Raw genomic sequence first — 26,452 nt, 5'->3', positions numbered from 1 at the left:
CTATAACATGTACTTGTATCAGTCACCTAAAAAATTAATCCAGATTAGCTGTTCTTTTCCCAGCCTTATCAACCTTGCTGGTACAATTTCTGCAGCAATTTCCAATGCTATTTATTTTTGAACTCTGTAGAGGTTCAAAACCTTAACTTACCACCATGATTATTATTTCTATGTAATCTTTTTAGCTTAAACACATTCCCCATATAAAAGCATTGCCTTTTGAGCCAGCCTAGCATGTAGAAGCATATTTTGGCTGCTTTCTGTTGTGGTTTTATCCTGGGCTACCTTTCTGAGATATATTTCAACACAAATGAACAAAACAGTTACAACATTTGCCTCCTACATCTTCATTAATGTCAGACACACTAAAGGGGACTCTCCATCCTGCCTGATGATCAATAAGGGTGTCTTGATTTAAGATGGAGCTGCTCACTTGGGCCAGCAAACCCTGCAAAATCACTGCCTGCTCTTGTAGCCCCAAGCCTTCTGTACTGCATTGCACTGAACACACATCAGTCTTGATGACCAAAAACTTTGTCACTGTTGTGACACAACCAATGACTGATTTTTACCTGCACCATAATTAATCCTAATTATCTGTTTTATCTGCTAATTGGTTCAGTAAACCATCTGCATTGCTGAGGAAACCAGAGTCACCCACTTGACATTGTACCCTACTGTTGCCAGCACAGGACAAAAGCAGCACTTTTCTCTCCTGGAAAGGCTTTCTTTCCCCAAAGCTGGGCATTGATTATATGAAGATTCTGTTAAAATACAGACAGAGGCTGCCTACACTTCCTTACAGCCAGAAAGGTTAAAAAGCCAAACACATCAAACAGTCTGTGAGGAACAGGAGGAAGTGGAAGGTCCTTTGTCAAACAGAACATGGAGGACTGGGTTTAAAGCTTGTGCAGGAAGGTCACAACACACTGAAGGGTATTTTTTAACAAAGAGGAGGGCTAACATGAATCCCAGCCTGCATACGCTTCTTTATCCTCTCTTTAAGCTAGCAACAGTAGAGAATAAAATTAGCAAAGGGAGACTCTAGCTAGCCAGTTAATAGCTCAGCTGCAAAACAGCTGGAATGCTGCCAAAGGGACCAGAGAAAGGCCCAGTCTGAGCCATTTTTGTCTTTCTCATTAAAAAAGCTAAAAATAGCAACAGTTTAGAACGTGGCTCAGAGAGCTGTTACAGATACTGAAAATTAGGCTGCAGCCCAAAACCAGTCCAACACTATTGTCTCAGAAATGCTGCTACACTGCTCTTTCTTAGGTGGTTGAAGCATGAATCTCCGTGGTGCAAAGTGCCCAAAACACCTTCCAGTATCAGTCTGCCAACTCTGAATCTGCAGAGCACCACCTAAACAGCCCCACAGAACCCACTGTCTGTGCAGCTGTCGCACATGCCTGCCTGGGATCAGGTGTGTTTGTGTCTGACACCACAACACCTTTCTCTCTCATTTTCTCTTCAAGGTCAGGCAACTGTTCTGCTTTCAGCTGAGCTTCCTTCTGTCAGCCCCCCAAAGAAACCCTTCCACAATCTCTCTCTCTCTTTGCTCCTTTCATTTTTGCCTCCTTCTGTTGCTCTCACTGTTGGCTTGCTGAGGCAGTAAGAGCAACATCAGTAACTTAAAAAGCCCAATATCTGTATTTCAGAAGATGAAGATGTTTCAAAGGTTTGCAAAAGCAGGAAAAGGCAGAAAACAATCCCTTGTCTTCCTTTTCCCCTCTGTACTGCCAGTGCAGTGAAGAAGCCAGTTACAGATGCTGGAGCAGCAGTGGTTGGTAGGACAGGGATTTTCCCATGCCATGAAACAGGAGTGACTCAAATATTTTCAGGTTTCAGAGGGAAAAAACAGGGGAGGAATTACTATGCTTTTAAGCACCATGGACTAAATGCACAGTACTGTTGATGATTGCAACGCAAGTTGTTTTCCATTACCATCTGTATGGCAGATTACCTTTGTCAAGTGGGCAGTTTGCCTTATCTCTCTCTTTGAGTGACCACAATCACACCTCCCTGGGAGGGAACATTGATGATAACAGCTATTGAATGTCACTGCATGGCTGATAAGAACTACAGCATCCCATTGGGAGATGTGAGCCCAGAGGGAGGAGCCAAGCATTCCTACCCAGATATAATCCAGAGGTTTTGAGACACCAGCACGGCTGCTCCACTGGATTCCCCAGAGGAACAGCAGCTGCCTCTCCTTCCACTGGATCTTCAGAGGAAGAATCCATCCTTCTCTACAGGATCCCTGCTCCAGCAGAACCACCCCTGACACTGCAGGAGGGCTGAGCCACAATTCCAATGGGACTGCCACCAACACCCTGACCCACAGGGTGTCAAGTTGGGTTCTGACTCTGGCAGTGTTGTTCTAGTGTACTGCATTGTTTATTTTATCCTTTTATTTTTTTTCCTTTTCCCTATTAAAGAACTGTTATTTTCTGCTCCCATATTTTTGCCTGAGAGCCCCTTAATTTAAAATCTATAGCAATTGGGAGGGTTTAAATTCTCCATTTCAGGGGAGGCTCCTGCCTTCCTTGGCAGACTCCTGTCTTTCCAAACCAATACTAGTACTTTAATTAACGGAAAATCCCAGCACAGAACTTACTATTAGGCAAACACACATGGGTTCCACAAATCTCCACCTGCTCCCTGTATGCACTACCTTTTAAAAACAGCTTTAACTGACCCCTGTGTCCTATTGCTATGAGAAGCAGCAACGTGAAATTCTTAATGATGTCCTTGGCAGGATGATAAAATAATTCTTTGGGGTCTTTCCTCATATGTAAAAGTTAGAGCTAGCAAAATTCCTCCTTACCTTTGCACTTTCAATTTTCATTTTTACACTCGTTTTCACAAAATGTGTCAGTTATACTACACCACTGCAACCTATCATCACCCCGACAGGCATTTATTTGGGTGTATTTCAGGTCAAGTCTGTACAGCAGAAAGGTTTGGCTAATAAAATGCTGTCCATGGCACTCCCACTGCACGTTCCAGATGAAGTGTTACAGCAGCATCCTCCTCCCTCTGAAAACCCCACAACAAAACACCCCTGTTCAGTTCCTCAGGATGCATTGTCTGCACCCAAAGGAACTTTCTGGGCTGGAAGGGAAGCTCAGCTCCTTTGGAAGTGGTATTTGTGTGCTAGGAAACAGCTTCACAAATTCATTTACACTGAGCACAAGAACACTGCCACCAAATAATGGTGTCAGTAAAGGAAAACTGACAATGCAGCTTATGTGAGGATAGCCAACATCCTACATGTGTATCCAAAGAACAGAATTTCAGAATCATCTGAATGAATGCAAACCCATCTAGCCACTAGGTCAACTGAAACAGGATTTCCCTGTCTGTTTTTCTCCAATCTTAGAAAAAGCTCTACATTACCAGTAGTCATATGCATAATGAAGATGGATAATGACTTATATTCAAATCTAAAAATTTAATTTCTTGACTTTAGAGTTTTTTGTGTTCATTTTTCATGTACTGTAAAGTTTTCCTCTTTGAACACACAGATTTTTAGAATGGTGTTGCATTAGGACTTATGTATTCCACTGCTTTAAAACTACTTGAGATCAAAATTCAATAAATCTTTGGAATGTCTGTTTCTGTATAAGTAACAAAATAAGCATGAAAACACAACCTGGCAATTTATACAGGCTCTGAAGTATCAGCAGTGCCTTACTCTTACTTTCTGATCATCTAGCTCTGCAAAAATGGAAACATTTTTCTTTGCAGTGTCACAGCTCTTTTACTGTTCTGTTTTTTTTTTTTGCATGATTTTATGGGAAATTACATTGCTTCTGGGAGTATATTTGCACTCTGTGTACTCTACCTTGGGCTCTCCATTTCATAAATCAGATCTAAATTTTTATCAAAGATGATGTCAGTTCATCCCTCACCTTTATTCCTTGGCCAAGACTCTCAAGAGAATTAATATCGAGGCCTTCCTTGCAGGCCTGCAAGCAGGAAATCACTTTCTGACTCTCAATTTTCCCTGGCCGTATTGTCAGGCTGGCCAGGCTGCCATGGAAATACTGAGCAAACCTGGGCTTGGTGACTTCACCTCCTGCAAAAAAAGAGGATGCAAAATGGTTATTGGTACCAACACACAAACTGCAAATGTAATAAATCACTTTATGGTTTAACATGTTTAAAGAATCTCTATCCATCTCAGCCAAGTGTGTTTGAGATCCCATTTATTGTGGTACAGTGGAATGTCTTTGTGGATTTTTGGGTGGTGTCTGGTAGCAAGCTGTCTTTAAGATTCTTCATTTTCCAGGATTGTGTTCAGGTGGTTATAAAGCTGAGACAGAGCTCAGTGCATTCCTCTGGGTGTCCAGAGTTGCCAAGGACCATGCCAGGGGGGCTCAGAGACCCTGGCACACAGCCCAGAACACCTGGGGATTTGATTTTGACCCCTGGAGCAAGTTACCAGCTTTGTATGAGGACCTGAAAGCCACACAGGTTTGAACAGTGTAATAATAAAATGATCACAGGATGAAAATGTAGATTTTAGGATTTTTGGTATGGGGATTATGGGGACAAGATGGAGGAATCAGGGCATGTCTAGTCCTTCTTTCTTGTTGTCCATTTTCTGCAGTGATGTTGGCACTTTGGGATTGGTTTAGAGTAGAAGCTCACTGTCTAACACAGGTGATAGGTATTGGGAATTAAGTGTAAATATGTTATATGTAGTTTGTAGTATAAAAGGACAACACAGAGTGCCTGTGGCTGCCCTGCTGAGCAGATCTCAGCTGGGCAGAAAGAAAATTTTATGGATAAGAATTAATAAACAAACTCAAGACTGAAAAGTGAAGAGTCCAGACTCATTCTTCAGTTGCGCGGGCCGAAGCAGAGACATCCTGCACATCTCGGGGCAGCAAATATCAACAGCAACCCAAGAAGACAGCAAACCCAGAGATGAAACAGGGCGTCCCAAATGTATACAAGGAAGCAGATGATTTTTAAAAATTACCTTACTCAAGTACTCAAACACTAACTTAATAAATGTTGAAGTCCAATATTTATTTATAAAAAAGCAGTATTTGCAAGTGTTCTGTGACAAGATCAGCTACCTCTGCCTTTGTCCTCCCAAGAACACAGCACCAGATGAGCTGAGAGTGGTGGCTGTGTGTGTGCAAACTGGCACACTCCCTGGGCTGTGTCTGAGGACACGCTGGCAATTCCTGCAGCGCGCAGGGAGCTGTGCACAGCCCCTCTCTGAGAGGCTGGGAGTGCTGTCCCTGACCCCAGGTGCATCATTTGGAGCCAGGTCTGGTCCTGTCTCTCTGTGTTGCACCTGCAGACACGCTCGGTTTGGTTCCACTCCAGGCAGCTCCGAAGGAAGGCTGATCTTTAGGAGCTGTCAATAAAACATGATTACAGACTGCCTGTTCCAGTGATCATGGCATCTCAATTACTCTTGGGACAGTTAGTGATTTACTCATCCTCCTTTAGGAGAATTTTTAGAGCTTGTCTTTCCTGCAGTGTTATCTCTCTCAGTGCATGTGAATTACTGCCTGCCTCGAGCCTGGGAGGACCAAGGAAGCCACAGAGCAGGGAGCCAGGCAGACTAATTGGATTAGCAGCGGATAATAAGGTGTTGTAATTGGTAGATAACTCATCTCTACAGTGTTTGTAGCTTTAGTATCAAACAACTTGGTTTTGGCAGGCAAGATAGCTCAAACTTGAACTTTAACTTGTGTGTGGATTGGAATTGGATAGGGATGCAGTGGCAGATTTTCTTTAGGCTGCTGTTGTTACCTAAAAGCCTGAAAAGCCTCACTTCCAGTCTCTGCAGGATGAGCATTATGAGGAAGACTCGAGCTATTTTATATAGTGAAGAAAATACGCACTGGTCTACTGGCAGAAAAGGGGCACCCAAGCAGGCTGTTTCTTCAGAGAAGTAGAAAGGGGTTTTTTATTTGTTTGGTTGGTTGGTTTGCGTTTTTTGTGGTTTTGTTTCTTGTTTTGTTGTTGCTTTTTCTTTTCTCTTTTTTTTTTTTTTTTTTTTTTTTTTTTTTTTTTTTTTTTAACATTACAGCACAAACTGCCTCTTTTTTTCTTACCCCAAAGAAAAGTTCCCAAGGGGAAATTATTCTTGTCCACTCTCATTCATTTGTCCATTACACAGGAAATTTCCTCTGGGCAGAATTTTGAGATATTTTTTTGACATTTGAGATTTCCTAGAAACTTTCACATATATGACAGCTAAAGTTCAACCTTTCTGATACTTACCAAGAGAATTATTTGTTAATTATTTGGTAAATCAATAGTGCATTATGGGGACATTGGCTTTTCAGCCAAAATGCTGTTATTTTTATCTGCTTACATTGTCTTGAAAAGTACATATACAGCAGTAATATAACTGGACAGAAAAAGGTATGCTGAATTAAAAAAAAAAAAAAAAGAAGCAAGCATCTCCTTAAAAAGGAGACAAAATCATTTAAGAGATTACAGAAGAAGAAGGAATTACATTTTGCTTGAAGCTTCACATTCTCATATCACTACAGAATTGTGAAGACAGCAATTTCCAAGGCTAAAATACCAACACTAATCCTGGAGCTTTGAAATTTAGAAACCTATAGTAAGTCTGCCAGTAGGTCTTAATAATTCTGAGGAGATGCAAAATAAGAGGCAGGCTCAGATCAGTGAATGTATTTAAATGTGAAATACTCATCAAACACAGCAAAAACCTAGTCCTCAACTGTGTTGTATCTTGTGTTTCACTCAGCACTGTGTTTATTGATTGCTATGAATTAATATGCTGTGAATGCTAATTCTTGGAGGATGGTTAAGTGGTTAAGGCTAATTAATGATAGAGCCAAGTGAGGAAAACAGAACCTTCCCTGCTGTCAGGGAATTAAGTTAATGTCTGTAACACAAAAAATACTGAAATTACACTATAGTTTAGTCATCAACTATTCTTACTACAATTCCTTCCATGAAAAATTTTTGAAGCTACTGATTTTTTCTCTTCCTTAAATGTAAATGTTGTGGTTGCCATCACAGTTGTGAGGGCCACAGGATTGTTCAGATCCTGCTGATAAAATTGTGCATTGCTTTTCACACCTGACCCAGCATGCACCAACACTTCTGAAGTCTGGCAGATACAGGAGGATGGATGGTGGCTTTTGGCATTAATTCAACCCTTGTAAAAGGAAGGTGGTGTCAGCAGACTGTGGAGGCATCCAGAAGAACCGTGACATCCATTATTATTCACTATAATACCGTTCACCCCTTAGGCATTGTCGAAGTAGCATGCACCATAGCTTTCACTTGCTAAAATAATAACTATTTTCTGAACTGAGATTCTTCTGTGCTGGTTCTCATCTCTTTTGCTGCTGGAATTATCTAGGGACATGCAGGAGACCCCACAGGCCCCTCAGTGGGGAGTGATCACGCTGCCAGTGAAAGCAAGACTTTACAATATCAGTTCTTGGCACGGACATAAATAGGCACAGACATAGCTACAGCTGCTCCCTGAAATTTCAAACACACCAGAACAAATGGAGAAGACCAACCTACTTAATTTTAGCTGAGTATGCTGCAGATGTCTGTCTGTCTTAGGGGCAGTTCAGTGGGGATGACTCCTTACACACATGGAGGAAAAGAAATGTTTTGTTATAAACAGTTGAAGACTGCCAGATGAACAACAATTTAGGGGGGCTGAGAACTGTTACCTGGCAATCACCTCTTGCTGCAGACACAGAGAGGTTCTGCTAGATATAACATTAAATCTGTTAGATATAGCATAGGGGAGTCCAGGGGGAACTGAAGAATCCCAGGGTTTGGAATTCATGGGGTTGAAATGTGTTCATTTAAGAAGCAGAGCTTGTTTCCATGACACGTTTGTTTTTCATTTTGCATTGAGTTGATATAAAGTGTGACAGAATTTGATTAGCATTGAATTTTGCAGTTGTAGGTTTGATTACACAGATGTAAAGTGCTGTTTGCCTTCCTTACCAATCTCCAAAGAACAATCATCACGTCAAAACAAGTGACTTTATTGAGCTCACAGATTTCGCAGGCTTTTTGTCCTATCCTAATAATGAGCAAGTAATTATCAAGGCAGTCAAATCACAATGAGCTTTTCATGGGAAATGGTGAAGTCAAGAGAATTTCCAACTGAGATGCAATTTTTTGAAGATATTCTAGATTCTGGTTATACTGAGCTAGATAATTAAAGAACAATTGAATATTTAGGGTTCCACCATAAAGACTGAATTAATCTGGGAGCAGGCACAAGACATTCTGGCTCTGAAGTCCTCAGGTCCAAGCCTCCAAATTTATCCCATCTTTTTACTACAGCAGTTCAGGGATTGGCTGTAAAACAGGATGAAACTTAACATAGATTTCAGGAGTAGCCCCAATAAGTGACATGACATTTCTCAGCACAGAAAAGTTTTAGTGGGGTTTTTTATATCACTCAGATAAAAATTAATCATAAATTGGTCATCAGACATGACCCATGTTAAGTCTGCCTTGCTCTGGGTAGATATCATAACCCAACAATTCACTCAAACAGCTTTAGGCTTTAAAGCTTTATCTGAAGTAGGCCAAGTTCAGAGAATACTAAGGGCTCCCTGCTCTTACACGTCCAAATGCTAACTGATGTCTTTGCAATACGTCCTTAAACCCAAAGTGGGTATAACTTACACTATTGACAATGATTTTTCTTAGGATAATAAAAATACTATACAATTTTTCACAATTTGACCAATAGATAAATGTTGCTCAAAAAAACCTATATCCCTATTCTCCAAAAATTATTTTTGTGCTGGTAAGTAGTTCTCCCTGCAGAAATTCAGTTATAAATGGGGCATATATCTGGGATGACAGATTTGAATGCAAATTCAGCTCTCCAAGAAAACACCCTCCTAAACTAAACCTTCCATGTGTGTTTGCATTTCTATTACAGCTGAAACTCAGCAAAGGTCTCTGAAGTGCAGTGAAATCTGCCCCATCTTTCTCTGGATGAGAAGGACTGTCGCAGACATCTTTTATGGAAAATCCTTTCCTTGGGATTTTTCCTCCTGAGAAGCTGGGAGGCCTCAGGAACAAAATGTAAACAATGGTTATCTGCTGCTGTGGAATGCAACAGGTGCATCTGGGATTGGTCTCATGAGGTTGTTTCTAATTAATGGCCAATCACAGTCAGCTGGCTTGGACACAGAGCCGAGCCACAAACCTTTGTTATCATTCTTTTCTATTCTATTCTTAGCCAGCCTTCTGAGGAAATCCTTTCTTCTATTCTTTCAGTATAGTTTTAATGTAATATATATCATAAAATAATAAATCAAGCCTTCTGAAACATGGAGTCAAATCCTCATCTCTTCCCTCATCCTCAGACCCCTGTGAACACGGTCACAAAGGGCAATGCAGCAAGAGCACTGCTGTGCCCATGGAAGCATTGAGACACAGATGCTCAGCATCTCACTGTGCTGAGCTCTGTCCTGGTGCTCTTGCATTCAGGTGTGCTTGTACCTCTCCTCTGAGGTCTCAGGGTTGTGCAAGCCCTGGCAGCACCCTTGGCCTGATCCAGCAGTGTTGGATGCACAGTTGGGGGAATCTTTATCTGTTAAATACCTTAATTTCTGGAGGAAGTCCAAGGTTGAGTGATACAGGGTATCGCCGGCCGGGTTCTCTGTACAAATCAGGAACCGGACGGGGCTGTGGAACGTGCCTTGAGCTGTTTTATTTTCCAGCATCAGTCTCATTCCATGGTTATGACAATGGGAAGATGCCAGCAGCTCACATCCCAGGCAGCAGACCAAGAACTTAATGTTACAACTCACTTTATAAGCTTTTTTACCAATCACACAAAGCAAAAGGGCATTGACAGTAGTTCCATCCAATCACCAAAAGCACATGTTCCTTTGGTTAAACAATGCTTGCTTATTTTGAATACAATGCCTGCTTGTAAGCCTTAAAACACAATGCACAGAGCTCCATTATTAAGCTTCGAACTTCCTAATACCTTGCTAGATAAACTTTTCTGCAGCTTAGGGAGTTATTCTAGACAAGTGTTAATACACAGCCCATTGTTCTATTTGCCCTTGCTTTTCTACTTTTGAAATAAATTTTCCGCTGACCTATCTCATGGCTGCTGCTTAGCTCTAATCACAGTTCTGCTGTCTCTGAGGCCTGCCATTTGCAGCTTTCCCAAACCCCTATGATTTTGTGGGTTCCCACACAGGGTACTGCTACACTGCCCACATTGGCTCTCTTTTTTCTGACCCCTCTCCAAATTTTAACTCTTCTGGTGCTTCTTGCCTTGAATCATTAGTCAGTTCTGACTGCCCTGGATGATTTCTGTGTCAGCTGAGGGCTGGCATGTGAGGATAATAAGGTTATTCTACAGAAGGGCTTCATAGAAAACCTGATCTTTCCAGCATATGTTAAGATAAGAGGAAAATTATAGGAGAATACAGAAGAAAAGCATAATAGAAAACAGCAATTCCTTAGAAAACAGGACCTACAATAGCCTTCTGCTGTATCTGTGATAACAAAGTAGCTGTTGACAGGCTTCTCTTAAATACCTTCTCTATGCAGTGTCCAGCAGGATTACACTGTGAAGTTCCAGCACTGCTGAAGGGGTGGCACTGATAGAAACAGTGAATTACAGCCATGGTAAGCTACAGCATAACCTTGTGGCAAGTAATTCACTTGTGTCCCTTCTTTCCTGACAGAGCTTTAAGAGCCATTCACAAACTCCTTGCCTCCCAAAATGCCTTGTATGAACTCAGGAACTTACCTTGTCAGAGAAACCATGAGGAAGTCTGTCTTCTGCCCCTGCTACAAAAATTATCAGACTACCAAATCACGTAAACTTGCTTCCTTGCTCTGTCTGCTTTTGCCCCTGAATGTATAGCAATAAAGGGATCAGAGTGGGAACCTATAAATCTTGGCTTAATGGAAGAAGTTTGTCACTCTGTAAAAGGGTCCATTTGCTATGTCCTCAGATAAACTGAATCAGAAATAATGAACTCAGAGGAGAACTTCATGGGGTGAGCTCTTGTAAAATGTGCTCCAGGACAGACTAACAATTTGTTTGCATTGCTCATGAGAATTAAATAGGATGTTAAAACCTAAAAGGGAGAATAAGAACAGAAGATTATGAATTCTGATTCTATTCTTGCTGTGATGCAGATTTTTTAAGTGACCCGTGGAAAAATCATCTACTGCCCTTTATTCCCACAGAGTATGGGTGACTCTCCTGCCTTGCTGCACCTTTTTATTATTTGAAAAGATCTTGAAACTCTTAAGGTAAACGGGCAAATCTTAAAGTAATTTTATGCTAAAGAATAAAAAGTGTAGTAATGAGAACCTTGGGGAGGTCCCAATGGACCATGTCTGCTTTGATGCCCATTCAGGGCAGAAGCAGTTCAGAGACAGGGCCACCTCCCTCCTGTTCTCTGTGCTGTCTCTTTTGCTCTGGGAGGCAGATGTGCAAGCAAGTCAATTTTGTCCTTTAGATATGCTGAGAGAGTAATTCTGCCTGAAAATTTCTTTCACCATTAGAGAAAGAGAAGCACTTTGGCCTTAAATAACCTGACCTCCATCAAAATCACACCCTTGACAATCATCACCAGACCAGCGATGTGAACAAAATTTTAAAGATGTGAAGGTTAAGTTATAGAACTAACCATATGTACCTGCAGAGAAAGCTGTCAAACTTCATGAGGGTACAGAAAGGGCTAATTCCAGGTGTTTGTTTCTGCCCTCACTAGGAGCCCATTTTGCTCAGCTTTGTGGTCAGCCTTACCTTTCCCCAGGCCTCACAGCACTGAAATCCCAGCTAAGGAATGAGATGGGATTTGCCATGCGTGGAAGCTGGCCCTTTACTGTGGTTACCAAACCAACATCAACACTTTAGCCTAAAGATAATGCTTAAACTCCTACCCTCAAATACACCACCCCACTCAAGTATAGCAGTACTGCACATCAGCTGCACAAAAAAGAATTCACTCTAGGCTAACCATTGACCCTAAATCAAGGAGTGAAGGACCCTAAATCAATGAGTAAATCTGCTTAGATCTTCTGTTTAGTAAGATCCTTGAAGAAAGAACCAAGGGTTTTAGATTAAAAAAGGAAAATTATGCCACAGCAACATACAGTATACCTAATTTTTAGTAAAGTTCATATTGACTATGCCAGAACAAATCATGCAGCTTTCCTCATGTGCAGAGTGTCATTCGAACTGGGAAACATTCCCCCGGCTTGGTTTTAAGTAATTGGGCCATTTCCTGGACTGCAATAAACTTAACCCAGTGCCTGACAGACCCTAGGAAGGGTCTTTTCCCTCACTTTTAAAGGCTGGATTTCTGCTTTTTCAACCATCTTCACTCCCTGCTAGTCTCCAAGAATATGCCCTTCAGGAAAAGGCCAATTTTCCCTGCTTTTGGGAGAGCCCTAGCACTCAACTCACATTATTTAAAGAAATTTTGCATAAAATCAGGAACAAACAAATCAGGCAAGATTTTTACATTGCCAGGGAAAGGGTAAAGATGTAGGAGAGATTTGCTGATGCCACAGACAAACCAAGTGAGCACACCATAGGCTAAAGTTTGAATTTGTCACATAAGCCTGAGGAATTGCACATTCAGTTTGTTTCCATGTTATGGTCAGGAGAACAGCACTGATCTTAAACTGCTCTTATATTTCACTTGAGAAGCTGAAGGTAGAAATAAAAAACAACCTAACTTTTCATAATGGAAGCTATTAACAAACCCATAAAAGTCAGAAAACAGTTACTCAGGCATTGGAATATTAGTAATAGGCAATAATAGAATTTTACATGTCCAAGATTCGTTCAGGGTAGAACTTTGAGAAAGAAAAGGAGGAGGTGCAGGCATGGTGCTTGCTACAGAGCCCCAGGATGAGGAGCAGTGTAAGAGATGGAAAGATCAGGGCTCAAAGAGTCAGTCACATCCCAGAGGACACTCAGGCTCCTAAAGAAGCAGCAGAGAACAATTCCCAGTTTCCAGACCAGAACTGAACATTTTCATCAACAAGAGGGTAAATCCCTCATAGCAGTAGCAGATTTTCCTATCAGTGCTAACAAAGTAAATGGCCATTTTTGTTCTTGATTTTTCACTGTCCTCTAAATACACTCCTCCTGCTCCCTGCCAGTCTTTCAGCTGCCCCACAGCCTCAATGACTTTGGGCTGTCAGCAAATCAGAGTCAGTGTGGGGGAAAAAAAGGAATGTTATTTCTTCTGATTCATTTACTTGTCTGAGTGGAGACTGTTTTTCAAATAATTTGACTTTGACAAACGGATGCTGTGAATTCAGAACTGTAAAGTGGTTTAGTAAAGACAGGAAAGAAGACCTTGCCCTTTCTGAAGGAAGAGGTTACACCAGTGTTCCTTTCTGCCAGTGCTTTAATGAAAAGAAAGGAAATAGTCTTAGCAAACCAGAGCTGGAAATTCTTCATATCCTCTTAACACAGAGACTCCTGAACGGCTTATAACACCGAAATCACCATACATTTTACTGAAATAAACCACAGAATGCTGTAAAGCAGCTTTATAATGTTGTGAAAATGTAGAGGTTTAGACTATTGTTACTTGCTAAAATGTATAAGCCTAAGTAGACTTAATAACAGTTTAACAGAAAGTATTTATAGACAAAATATTTATTTCATTGACCCCCTTTTTCTTGAAATATACAAACTTTGAAAATTATTGTTTTGACTAGAATGATTTGACTATAATAGATTTGACTAGAATAGATTTGACTAGAACAGAATAAATTTTCTATGTTAATTAATTACTATTTCACAGACTGAAATACAGTGCTGAATCTTATTAACCAAGTGACTTTCCACACCATTCATGTAGAATAGTTTGAGGTGATCAAAACAAATGTACCAAATGATAAGCTTTGTCAAAAGCAGTATCTTGAAATCTTTTTTCGCATAACCATTAGAAATTTATCTTCTTGCCTCACCCATGATAGTTTATCAGAATCTTCAGCACACTGCATTACTAAATCTTAGCATTTTCATTAGGTGGAAAATTTGTTTCCACTTTTGAGGAACTCAAATTCTGTCACTATGAAAAGAGCAATAACATAATATTACAGTAAATACTAATGGCTGCTATACATATGATTTCAGTAGTTTAAATTAGGTATTCCACCAAAAAGGAAGAAGAATCTTATCCTGAATGGTTATTAATTAAGCCATCAAATTATCCCAGGCAAAAATAAAAATGTTTTAAAACAATATCCACTTTTTATTTCTTAACAGCTTAAATATGAAATATAGTCCCTGGCCTGAATGTATTGAGAGCCTATGTGAGCAGTTTTGCCTTAATTCCTTCTCTTCCCAATTTGAGGATTATTCACAGCCTCTATGGCATTTGCTCATGTCTGGAAAGAACTAAATTTACAAATTACATTTGCATTTTCTAACTCTGGAACTTTGATCTAAAAATACTGCACCAATATTGCATAACAAAAAAAAAAAATCAACACATGCAAACACCAGCTAGACTAGAAACAGTCCATACTTTTCCAAGTATATGGGATTAGTGCAATGCCGACCAGCTCATCATACCTCCAATAATTATCAATATTGTCAACTTATGAAATTTTGTTTTTAAGGTTAGTGCAGCTTCATCCTGCATGTTGTCATCAAAGTAGAGATTGGATCTTTACCCCACTCATAATCTAACAGCTGAATTTGCTTCGAGTACTATTAACACTGAACAGCCCTGCCATGAGTAAGATGTCCAAATTTTGCAAATAAGCAGAGATCAAATTGGTAAACAAGGTGATAATGGAGAAAGTGAGACTACATGAAAGAGTGGGGAAGAGACACAATCAATGTTAAAGCATTTTTCCTAATTATAGTTTCCTTCAATTCATACTTCAAGTGGAAAAAAGACAGTGTAAATAGAAAATCAACATGGAAGGGTAATGGAGACAACTTTACAAAAACAGAGCAGAGAAAAAGGAGCGCTTCAGGTATAAGGCAGAGAACAGAGAAAGAAAGTGGTGCAAGGATCAGGTAAAGAGAATGAGAAGAATTGGATTATAAAGGGTAGAAAACAGAGAAAGATAATATTTGAGCAAAAGCCCATATGGCTCAGGGGTTTCGACTTCTGGATTTATTTTACTCTCACTTTTACCTCTGGTGTACAACAGGGTGAATCAAGTACATTCCTGGAATTGCTGGTGAGATACATCCAATGTGAAGGGCCCAGGACTGGGCCATGAGTTGTAAAAGAAATCTGAGGCAGGGACTGAAAAGAGATAGCTGGAGTTCTTTAGTACCTAGATAGTTCACTTAAGGTGGAAGAACAAGGGAAACAATTAAAAGAAGTGAGCACAAAAGATAAAGAAGGCAATCTTTCACACTGAATAGACAAACTGTATCCAATACTTCTTCAGGTGATGAAAATGCAAAGCCTGTTAATGTCCTGTCCATTTTATCCTTGGACTTGATTCATTAACAACTCTGGATTTACACCTGATTTTATGCCATTAATCTCTTAGCAGTTTATTTCCTATACAATCAGCAAGACAGGCAAGATTCTTTCTTGGCCTGAACTTCTGGTAGTGTTGCCTGTTTTCTGGTGTGATTTTACCTTGCCAGCAGGCCCCCACTGTGAGCTGCATGGCGATGTGGGAGGGGTGGATGGGCCAGTCGTTGGTCACCAGGTACGGCTCGTACGTCGTCCCGTCCATGTACAGCGTCACCACGGGGAACTCCACGTTGACCACGTAGTAGTGCCACTCCTTGTCACAGATCTGGGAGACACAGCAAGGTGTTAGTCAGCTCTTACAGTGGCTGATTGTTATATCCCATGTGGCTTTCAAATTGCGTTTCCAAATTTCAGTTATGGGAAATAATGTTACTGTAATTTCTATGTCTCCAATATTAATGATGTTGATAAATACTCTTGGCAAAATATATGTAATAAATAGAGGCTTCTTAAAACACACTCTGAAACAAGACATGGATAGGAAAATAGAAAAATCAGGCAATTTGGTATTTCATCTATATTTTCATATTTCCTAACACATAATTATCTTAGGTTACAAATGCAAGATGTGGCTGGGGGTGTGTATTCTATTGCCATTGGTTAGAGCTGGGGCAGTTCTCTGCTGTCCCTGGGGCAGTTTTCTTTGTCTCTCCCCCAGCCAACGCTCCCTGCAGGAGATCTCTGCTGTCCATGGCCACTGAGTGTCCCTGCAGGGCTGATCCAATGCCAGCATCCCATGGGGAGATGCTCCGCCCAGGGGAGGAGCCAAGCATTCCTGCCTGGATCCAATCTGAGCCTGGCACAGCACAGCAGCCTTTGCCCCCTGCACTGCCAGAGGAGCAGCTTTCTGCTGCCCTGCATGGCCAGAGGGAGCCCAGGCCCATCTGCAGCAGCCCTGGAGCTGCAGAGGAAAACTCCCCCCTTGTGCAGGATCCCTGCTGCAGCAGAGCCACAGCTGGCACTGCAGGAGGGCTGAGCCCCCCTGGCATGGGGCTGGGACACCTCCCTGGCACACAAGGGGGCAGAGCATGGTCTGATTCTGGCAGGGTAGTTTTGTACTACTGCCTTTTTTTTTTTTTCCCTAATAAAGAACTGTTATTCCCACTCCCATATCTTTGCCTGAGAGCCCCTTAATTTCAAAATTATAAATATTCAGAGGGAGTTACATTTTCCATTTCAGGGGAGGCTCCTGCCTTCCTTAGCAGACATCTGTCTTTTCAAACCAAGACAATAATATTAGTTTCTTAATACTTGTATCTAGTGTTGAAAACAGAACACTTCATGAAAGATACACAGAGGATGTACTGGCATAGTTACTGAGCATTCCTATTAGATTCAGATTAAGAAAATGTACAGCCCTTAGTCACTGGACTGATGATTGCCATTATTAACTTATCCCATCAGTACTTAGAAAGTCCTGTGCAACCTGCCAGGACCTTGACAGTACTAAAAGGATCTGGGCCATGCCCTGTGCAACACAGAGGGACCAGCCATCTATAGATTTGGGCAGGGAACTCACCTCTTGTCCACCCTTCATCTTTTGGCCTTGAGCTTTTCCCCAGATGGTGGGAAAATGAGGATCTTTATGATTTCCCTGACAGCCACCAGCTTTGAAAAGCAACAGCCACAGTTACAACATACTTTCAGGATGACAACATTAGTGTCAAGTCACATATGAATTTCTGAGCTGGACAGCCAGGGATTACTGCAGGATGGCCAAATCCAGCTTTAGTTTACAAATGTACAGCTGGATGAATCCATGCCTCTAGAGACAGAAGTCTGGTGTGCAAATATAAATGTCTGCCCAAATTTTTTTTTTTTTTTTCTGTTGTATCTTTCAATTTAAAAGTTCAAAGGAATAAATCACAGCAAACTGGTAGGATGAGTGGGCTGTTTTAAAAACAAAAGAATAGTTACAACGACGGTGCTTTCAGTTCTGGGGAGATCCTTATTTTGGTGCATTAAGAAATGGAAGTGCTTGAATGCAGATATGCTTGCTGTTTCACAGAAGCAAGCAGAAAGTGATGTTTAACCATAACATTTGTCCTTGGCCAGGTGAAGTGCTATCTGGGCAATATCTCCCCTTTGAAAGCAAAAGCTAATGTTTTGTTCCAGAAGACATTTCAACAAGAACTTAATTACTTCAATTTCAAATGGATACATTTATTACTGCAGACATTGTAGCTCCACAGCAAGAGATAAATGCAGCAAGGGGCTGCTGGGGGGAGCCTTCCTTTTGTAAGCAGCAGACAGCACAAATGTTTTCTGAAGGTTAAATGAACTGAAACCAAAATTGAAAGTAAATAAATTGGAAGACTGAAAACGTTATCGAACAAATTCCAACCACCAACAGTATTGTGCAGCCCTGCCTTCCAAGGAAAAACAGCTTGCCAAGCCCCTGACCTCATCAGCATTTGATGCATCCATCAAAGCCTCATGCAGCTGACATTTCACAGAAAACAAAACCTCATTTTCAGAGACCTTGCATGGCCAAACCTGCAGGATGAATGCTTGGTACTTTGTGGAGAACTGTTCCACGCTGTTCCTGTTTTGCAACCCTGAACTGCACCATGTGCACCCCAGGTGCACCCCAATGAGTGAGTAATCCTCATGTTTAACTCAAGCAAGGGCACTTTGACAGACCAAACCAAAACATTTTGGGGCATTACACCATAAAGAGCACAATAATGTGTAGCCACTTTAATTAATCCATTAGGCAGTTAGATTTTTCAAAGAAAATGCTTCCTGAAAACACAACATTTCATAAATTCCACAATTCAAGGCTCCTGCAACTGCGCTCAAGTGCTTCCAAGAAAAATACAGAAAATACAGATGTGTCCAACTGTAGATGTCCACACAAAGTACTCAGTAGCTTTTATTTTTTCTTATACATTCTGGAACATGAGATAATGCAAGTGCAGACAGCTTGGTGATGTCCTCAAACCCTCACTGACCTGCATTTCCTTAAATTTTAACACATAAACACATCAAGCGTTGCTTTGAAGGATAAGAGTTACAGTCTCAGCTTGGTTGTTCCTGAGATTTAAACACCACTTGTTGGTCATCCTAATTGTCACCCAATTTCAATCCAGCTTAGGGACACAGACACATGTCTATTCCTCTAAACCATCTTTCAGTATCTGTACTGGGCCCCAGTGTAAAATCAAATATTCTACAGGGAAGCAAAAAATTACTTCCAAACTCTGGAATACATCCCAGTGCTTCAGCAGCAGGTAATACTTCATGGCTGGCCATTTCACAAGCAACAAAATAATGAAATAAATAATTGTGGTGTGCAATTTGTTATGCTGTTACTTCAGACACCTTCTTTGTCTTCTTAACACAGGAAACCAGTTTTTTCCCTGCATGTATTCCACTGTGGCAATGGAATGCAATGTGAAGCAGTGAAAGCAGGAAAAGAAAATTATAAAATATACTACACTGGCAAATAAAGAAATTTTAATACTGTCAAGTTGGAAATTTATTTTAAAAATCTAATTTATACAGCTATCGTAATGAGATAAAATCACAGATGAGTGAGTTGGGATTTCCAAAAGTGCTGGGTGGCTTGGTCTAATCAGTCTATCATGCCAGCCTGCCTCAAAAAAGTATTAATCAAATCACAGTGAATGAAACAGCCTGAAGTCCTAGTGCTGATTACAAGCCATTGCATCGGAATATATTTTTATGAAATAGCTGAAAACAGCCTGCATATAAATCTTATGGAGTATGTGACCTAGGCTCTTGGCATCTTCTAATGAAAAACATCAGATTTTTGTGCTTTATATTGGAATGCTCAGGAAAAGACTGAAACCAGACTTCTTGGTCTGAGAAGCATGTGGTGCTTAGAACCAGACTTTGGTGGCTGTTGAAGTGAGGGGGAGACGACCATCCTTTAATGCATCGAACTCCAATTTATTGATTGATCAGTCACTTTAAATAACAGTGTTAATTAACTTCATGCATATTCCAAAATCCAGGTTTACGATAGGCTAACAGAGAAAACTCTAACCACTCCTTTTGTTTTACAATACCGACAATTGTTTACACAAAACAAAACCAGTGTTCCCACTGTGATATGAAAGGTTCCCAAAACTTCCACATCTGTTCCCAGGGTGCCATCTTTTCCCAGAGAGGGTGTTACACTTGTTATGGGAAGACTGTCTGAGAACCTTATTGTTTATAGAGTGATGCCTGAGAGAGTCTAATTGTTTATAGTAATCAGGCTGGGAACTGCTTTTGGAACTGCTTCGCAACTACCTTTTACTTTTCTCTCAATTGCATGGCTTCATGGCCTTTTTCTTTAAGCCATGCTTGAACTAAACTCCCGACAGGTGGCCTGCAAAATGCCCCATTTTTCAGCTTTGTCCAACAGCCCAGGCCTGGCACCTGGGACAATCTGCAATTTCCAGCTCTCGGAGCCTCCCTTGGGTCAGTGGGGCCACTCCTGGAATGGAGATCTTTCACTTGCTTGGCTGCAACACCAAGAATGCTCCCCAAGTGCTCAGGGAAGAGCTGTTCATGCTCACCACGAGCCTCTGCTGAGCTCCCTGCACATCCCTCTGGTACCCCTTGGCAGCCTGAGCAGGGAAACAGCTCTGCAGAGCCCAGTGTGCCCATGCCAGGGAGCCTGGGCAGGGAAACAGCTCTGCAGAGCCCCTTGGTGCTGCTGAGAGCACAGCTGAGAGTGTCCCCTCAGGGCTTGGAGAGGCACCTGTGGCTTCTATCTTCTGCTTCCTGGGAATTTGCTGAGGAAGGGCTCTCACAACATACTCAAACATCCTCAACAAAAGCAGAAAGAAAAGAAAAAGAGAAAAGGGAAGGGAAGGGAAGGGAAGGGAAGGGAAGGGAAGGGAAGGGAAGGGAAGGGAAGGGAAGGGAAGGGAAGGGAAGGGAAGGGAAGGGAAGGGAAGGGAAGGGAAGGGAAGGGAAGGGAAGGGAAGGGAAGGGAAGGGAAGGGAAGGGAAGGGAAGGGAAGGGAAGGGAAGGGAAGGGAAGGGAAGGGAAGGAAAGGAAAGGAAAGGAAAGGAAAGGAAAGGAAAGGAAAGGAAAGGAAAGGAAAGGAAAGGAAAGGAAAGGAAAGGAAAGGAAAGGAAAGGAAAGGAAAAGGAAAGAGGCTCACTGCAAATAGCACCACTTACTGCAGCTATGAGACAAAAATCCTTCCGCTTGAGTGGTCTGAACCACTCATTCAGTTGACAAAATAGTCTGACTGAACCACCTGTTTCAAGAAAGCATCTTAACCCCCATCCTTAGCCATCATTTATTAGAGCACACTTAAAGCACTGGGCCTGCTTTGGGACCCTAAATACAAGGATTATTTCGATAAACTGGGCTGAATTCAGTGGAGAACCAGCAGAAGTGTCAGCTCTGGCCACATGAGAGGCTGAGAGAACTGAGCTTGTTTGGCCAGGGGGAGGCAGCCTTAGGGAAAAACAGCAGCCCTGCAGTGCCAAGGGAGAAGTGACCATGGACAGGCTTTTCAAAGTGGGCAACTGCATTTTTATATCCCCTCACTAAGGAAGGCAAAAAAATGCAGGGAATCTTAATGGCATTAGCATGATTCCCTCAGCCACAGTCCCCTGGTCAACCCTCCTGCCTTACTCTGAAAGCAGCCAAATGCTTTGTGGCTCGGCTTCAAAGCCTGGCCCCTCTACCCTGGTTCAGAGCACTGAAAATAGATGATAATTGGATTGGGAGAGGGATATTGATTTGAGTTTAAAAAACACCACATTTTTCTCTCCATCACCAAAAAAATCCTCCTGAAAGAGCTTTTTAAAAATTTAAAAAGGTTTGGAATTGCTCTTTTTCTGTTGATTCAAATAATTTTGATAGGTTTTTTATCTATTTTAAAATATTTATAAATATCTTATTATGTATTTTGAACATATTTTTATAGTATTGAGAGAAAACACTGCACTGCTTACAAACAGGGAGCTAAAAGGAAGGTTCTGAGAGACTGTTTCATTATACTTTGATTCAGGAACTAAGCAGTAGCGCTCCTGCAACAAGGAAGCCTACAAAAGATAATAATTTGGAATTGGTTGGCAGTAGATTTCATATAAATTGAAAAAGTTACATATATTTGCACTTATTCAGAGAAAGATGTGTATTACATATGTAAATTTAAAAAAAATTAAACATTTTAGGCAGTTGAGTCATTCTGCCTGAGATTGGCGAGTTTTTCATGAAGGCAGTTCACAGGTGAGCACAGAGGGCCTTTCTCCTCTCCCACTCTGGGATAAATCATGGTTGTCTCTGAAATGGGATCTTTAAAGATATTGAATGAGCTTTTATCTGTTACTTTAGAATCTCATTTATTATCCTAATTGTTTTTTTAATGTCAATTCTCATCCACAGACGTCTGCAAGTTAGCAATATTAGTTTAAAAGAAGAAAAGGAGATACCTTAGGGCATTGCTGTTGCTATGACTGCTGCTTCCTTTTAATTTCTTCTAATAAATCTTTGCCTCAAATTTCAGTAGCTGAGCTACCTGCAAAGCTGATTAAGTGGTATAGGAAAAAAAGTAACACAGTTGACTTTTTGAGCTGTTTTTTGCATTGTCTATAAACACTTCTGACTTCTTTCTTACTTTTTTTTTTTTTTTTTTAAATTATCCCTACATGACCAGGAATGGAAGTAAACACTGCTAAAAATATCCTGGTGTTGATCTCAAGTGTGTAGTTCAGTATGCAGATATTCAGTGTGAAGAATGACATTGCTTCACTGGGGGTACCTGGGTTACCTGGTGTCTTTCTGTTTTCTGATACATTGAACAAAAATCTGTTTCTGCCATGAATATGTGGTTTTATGGTAAAATTCTGCTTTTGTGGGAGTCAACAGATACGCACTTGAAATTGGCTTTGTGCTACAGTACAGTCTGTCAGCATATTCACTTTGGGGAAGAGCTTTTGGAAATAATCAAAAGCGAAGTGCAAACACTGACTAATCAAATCCATTCAGCCATGTGAATTGCTGTATTGTTATTCTGCATTATTATTATTATAGCATTATTATTCTGCCTCAGGAATAGACTCTGCATTAGGACATATTTACCACATGTGTTGGCTTTATTCAACGTCAGCATTGTTTTCCTGGAAATGATTAAATGATCTCTGGGAAAGGGTTTGATATCCCTGACCACGAAGTGAAGGTGTGCAGATTGCAGATAGGTCTCCAATATCTCCACAACCTCTTGAGAAAACTTTAAATCAATCAAAATATTCATATTATGTACCAGGGCGTTTTGAAAAGATATTCTCTTTGTGTTTCATGTTCTACATTTATACTTCAGCAGCTCCTTCACAGGACATCTTTCCTCCATCTGTAAAATCAATATACCCTGTCACTGCAGTGCCAATAGATATGGAAGTAGTAATTAAGGCAGGATGGAAGGAAAATACACTGCATATGGGAAAAGGAGGCATTGATACAAACTCCCACAGTTAAATTTACAGGTGATACACTGCAAAGCATCATCATAATCTACCAAAGCTGTCACAGCTGGTCTGTGGCTGAGCAATTAATTCAGTTATAAATAAGAAACCCAGCCCAGTTCCATAACCCAGCCCCTAGGTTGGCACACAGGGATTTCACCCAATCCTGTTCCATCCTAAACTGCAGACATCTCATTGCTCAGCTGGGAGCTGTTCAGACCAGACCAATGAGTGTTTTAGACTGGGGTGTTTCAAACCACCTGTATAAAGGGAAACAATAAAGGGTGCTCTATTCAGGTGTAAATCTGAGGAGTGGGTTGTCTCTGTCTCTGTCTCCAAACTCTGATTCCATGTCACACAAAGCAGTGTTTTGTCCCTAAGAATACTGCTGCACATGCAACCTCCACATAAATCTTGTACCTTGAATCTCAGCCTGCACAGCCCTGCTCAAAAGTGATCACAGAGTCTCCCTGCGTAAGCTGCAGAATTCTGACAGCTGGTGGCTGAAGGAAGAACCCAACCAGCCAGACTGCTTTGCTCTTTTCTGCTTTTGAGACTGGAGCATCACTACTTCTCCAAGTGTCAGCAGGAGTGGCTGTAGGATGGAGTAATGTACCCCTTAGTGAGGAAGCTATTCCACAGCTGTCAGAGCTGTATCACAACTTGGATGTCTCTGGTATAGATGCTGATGTGATGTTACAGCTCTGTGTACAGGGAGTTATTTGGAAAAATAATTAACCATTGTCCTATAGCTGCATTTGTAAAGGACTGTGTGTGATCCGTCATAGAATAAAGAAGATGAACACTGTGCAAATTAATCCCTTCCTTCTGGAACCTCAGCTCAATATCAGAAGAACATTACCCAGAGAAGGGAGCAAAAGAGATTTCCCTGCTCCTTATGGAGGTCTCAAACAAGGTATTGCTTCCTCACAGGAGTTTTGGCAAGGAATCTGGAAACAGGTTGTATTTCCTACCCTGGCTGAATGGATAAAAGGAAGAAAATCCTATTGTAATAATACTGAGGTGGGCAGAGCCACAGGGATGCCATTCTCAGGACTCTGCTGGCAGTGCCTCGTGCCCAAGCTCCTGAAGGAGGCACTGGTGGCATTCCACAGACACTGTGAGACCCAGCACTGACACCTTCAGAAAGCTGAGCAAAGCAGGAGGGATTTCCCACAACTGTGTACTTTGGAACAAACTGGATGGACGTGAAGGACTGGGAAGCACCACCTTGCCCTTATAATCTCACTAATTGAAAGGATAATGCAGCCTCATGCTGATTGATTTAAAATGAGAATTTGTGTACCTTATAAAACAATTGTTTCTTCAATATGAACTATTCAGTTATATAGTTTAGAAAACTGCCCATTAGAAAAACCTGATGGAATTTCTTGTGTACTTGTGCTCAAGTAAATGCTTTATGCAAATAAGCATGTGTCTAATCACCATCTTTATAAACTGATATTTTCAACTATTTACTCACTGTCTAGTACATATTTTCTTCTGCTTAATGTTTATATGACTTAGGCATTTTCTTTCACTTAAAAAACCAGATTTTCAATGACTGTTTAGGAAACATCTCTAAGACTTGATATTTTAAAGAAAATATCAATAGAATATTTTGTTAGAGTACCTTGAGCCCTGCCATTTATTATGCAATATCATTAATTTAACATGTCAATGAGAAGTGTGGATGTTCACTAAATCACTCAGAAAATTTGGTGAGGAAAGTTTAATCTTTTAACCATTTTTTTTCTCTTGAGAAAGTACCCCAGCAATACCAATTAATCCAAACTAATTCCTGAAATACATTTATATAGCAAGTTTGCCAAGTATCTGTCTTCATAGCTATGGATTTTCCCATAGGAAACACCTTGTTGTATTTTATCAGAAATTCTTCTTTACTCTTAAGTGAAAAATAAAAGTAATTATTTTTTCCCTCCTCAGCCCATTTCCCCTTTATGTCCATTCAAATGAATGCAGAAGGAACAGCAAGCACCTAAAACAGATGAGTCTGTGTTTAGCACCAGACCATGTTTTGGTCTTTGATTTTCCCGCGATTAAAAACCTGAATCCTGCAGAACTATGCAATGTGTTTTATTTGGCACAGCCAATGTCTTTCTTCTCAAGAAAGGAGGTGAACAAAGACACTGCAAGTCACCCTGTAGCAACTGGGGAAATTTATCATTACTGTGAGTTAGTTTTATTCTGGTTTGTGTGTCGTTCTTGGTGTAAAAGAGCTAAGTAGACAAACATAACTGTATGTTTTCTTAGATTTATTATCTGGTTTGTCTAAGCTCCCTGCCCTATGTGCTGGAGAGCAGATGTTAATTGTGGCACTGACCTCACTGATAGCCAGTGTCTTCCCTCCCGGTGCTGCTGGCATTCTGCCAGGCAGAGCAGATCACTGCCTTGCACCTCAGCATCCCCTGCCCCTTCTGGAACCATAACAGCCACTCTAGTATTCCAGCACTTAATGAAGCCAGCTGCAATCCGACCACACATGACATTTGAGTCCTCTGCAAATGAACCTTCAGTGTGGAAAAACAGAAAGGATTTAAGAAAACTCAGGGTAAACCTCTATTCACTAACTGTAGAAAGGTGTCATGGTTTGACACTGGCACAGTGCCAGTGCCCCCATGAGAATACCCTCTCCCTGGTGTCTGCTGTGAGATGTGACCAGGAAAAGGGCAAAGCAGGCTCCACCTTAGGAATAAAGGGAAAAAAAACCCACTTTATTAACCTACAACTACATAAAAGAAGCACACAGAACTCAGACTGAAAACCTTCCAAAAACATTCCCCCTCCTCCCGCCAAATTTCCAACACATCACAGTAAGACAAAAGCTTGGACTCTCAATTCAGTCACCAGCCCTTAGATCACCAGCTCTCAGTCCATCACCACCCTTCAGATAATCAATTATCAGTTCATCAAGAAGAGAGGAGTCCCTCATGTTCCATAGGCCTCCCCTGGAAACACAGTTGAGACCTTGTGTGTTTCCTGTCACACGTGGCACCACCCAGAGAACATTTGCCATGGTGACATCCTCCTTCCATGCCCAGTGCTCTCACCACCGCACATGGACCAGAGCTGCTTCTGGGGTTTTCCTTTTAAGGATGCTTTGCCCAGTTCCAAAAAAAAGCACAGTCTCTCACTTTTGGGACACCTGTCCCCCCCAGATTCACCACCTGGGGCCGACAGGTCTTGAGAACAGAGATCTTCTTCTTCCCTGAAGATGGAGGGCACCACCACCCTCCTCACTCGTCGTCTCTGTTCACGCACTCCTTCACATAACATCACTGCACTCTCTTGGCTCCAAGCCATTGCCTCCCCCTAAATGCAGTCTCTGTATCACAGGAAAAATGGTTCTGTCCCTGGCTATACAAGAAAAGTCCACCCAAAGGCCACTCCATGATCCCTCCCACCTAGAATTCTTCTCAACTCTTCTGACATCTTTCACTTGCACAAACTTCCATCACACTTGCCCTTTTCCTCCTATTTCATCTCTAT

General features: G+C 41.2%; 1 protein-coding gene across 2 annotated transcripts in view; it reads right to left on the bottom strand.

The window, feature by feature from the left end:
- The window catches only part of CLSTN2 (calsyntenin 2), a 325,243-nt gene that overhangs the window by 17,765 nt on the left and 281,026 nt on the right, over window positions 1-26,452 (bottom strand). For both annotated transcript variants that reach the window (XM_058811966.1, XM_058811967.1), the window contains exons 9-10: window positions 15,609-15,771; window positions 3,912-4,078 (exon numbers count right to left, since the gene is read on the bottom strand). In XM_058811966.1, coding sequence (XP_058667949.1) covers window positions 3,912-4,078; window positions 15,609-15,771 — 330 coding nt within the window. The remainder of the gene's footprint in view (window positions 1-3,911; window positions 4,079-15,608; window positions 15,772-26,452) is intronic.

The sequence above is a fragment of the Ammospiza caudacuta genome, chromosome 11 (genome assembly GCF_027887145.1).
Source record: "Ammospiza caudacuta isolate bAmmCau1 chromosome 11, bAmmCau1.pri, whole genome shotgun sequence".
NCBI classification, from domain to species: domain Eukaryota; kingdom Metazoa; phylum Chordata; class Aves; order Passeriformes; family Passerellidae; genus Ammospiza; species Ammospiza caudacuta.
The sequence above is the reverse complement of the archived record's forward strand: the minus strand, read 5'-3'. Positions and strand labels throughout refer to the sequence as shown.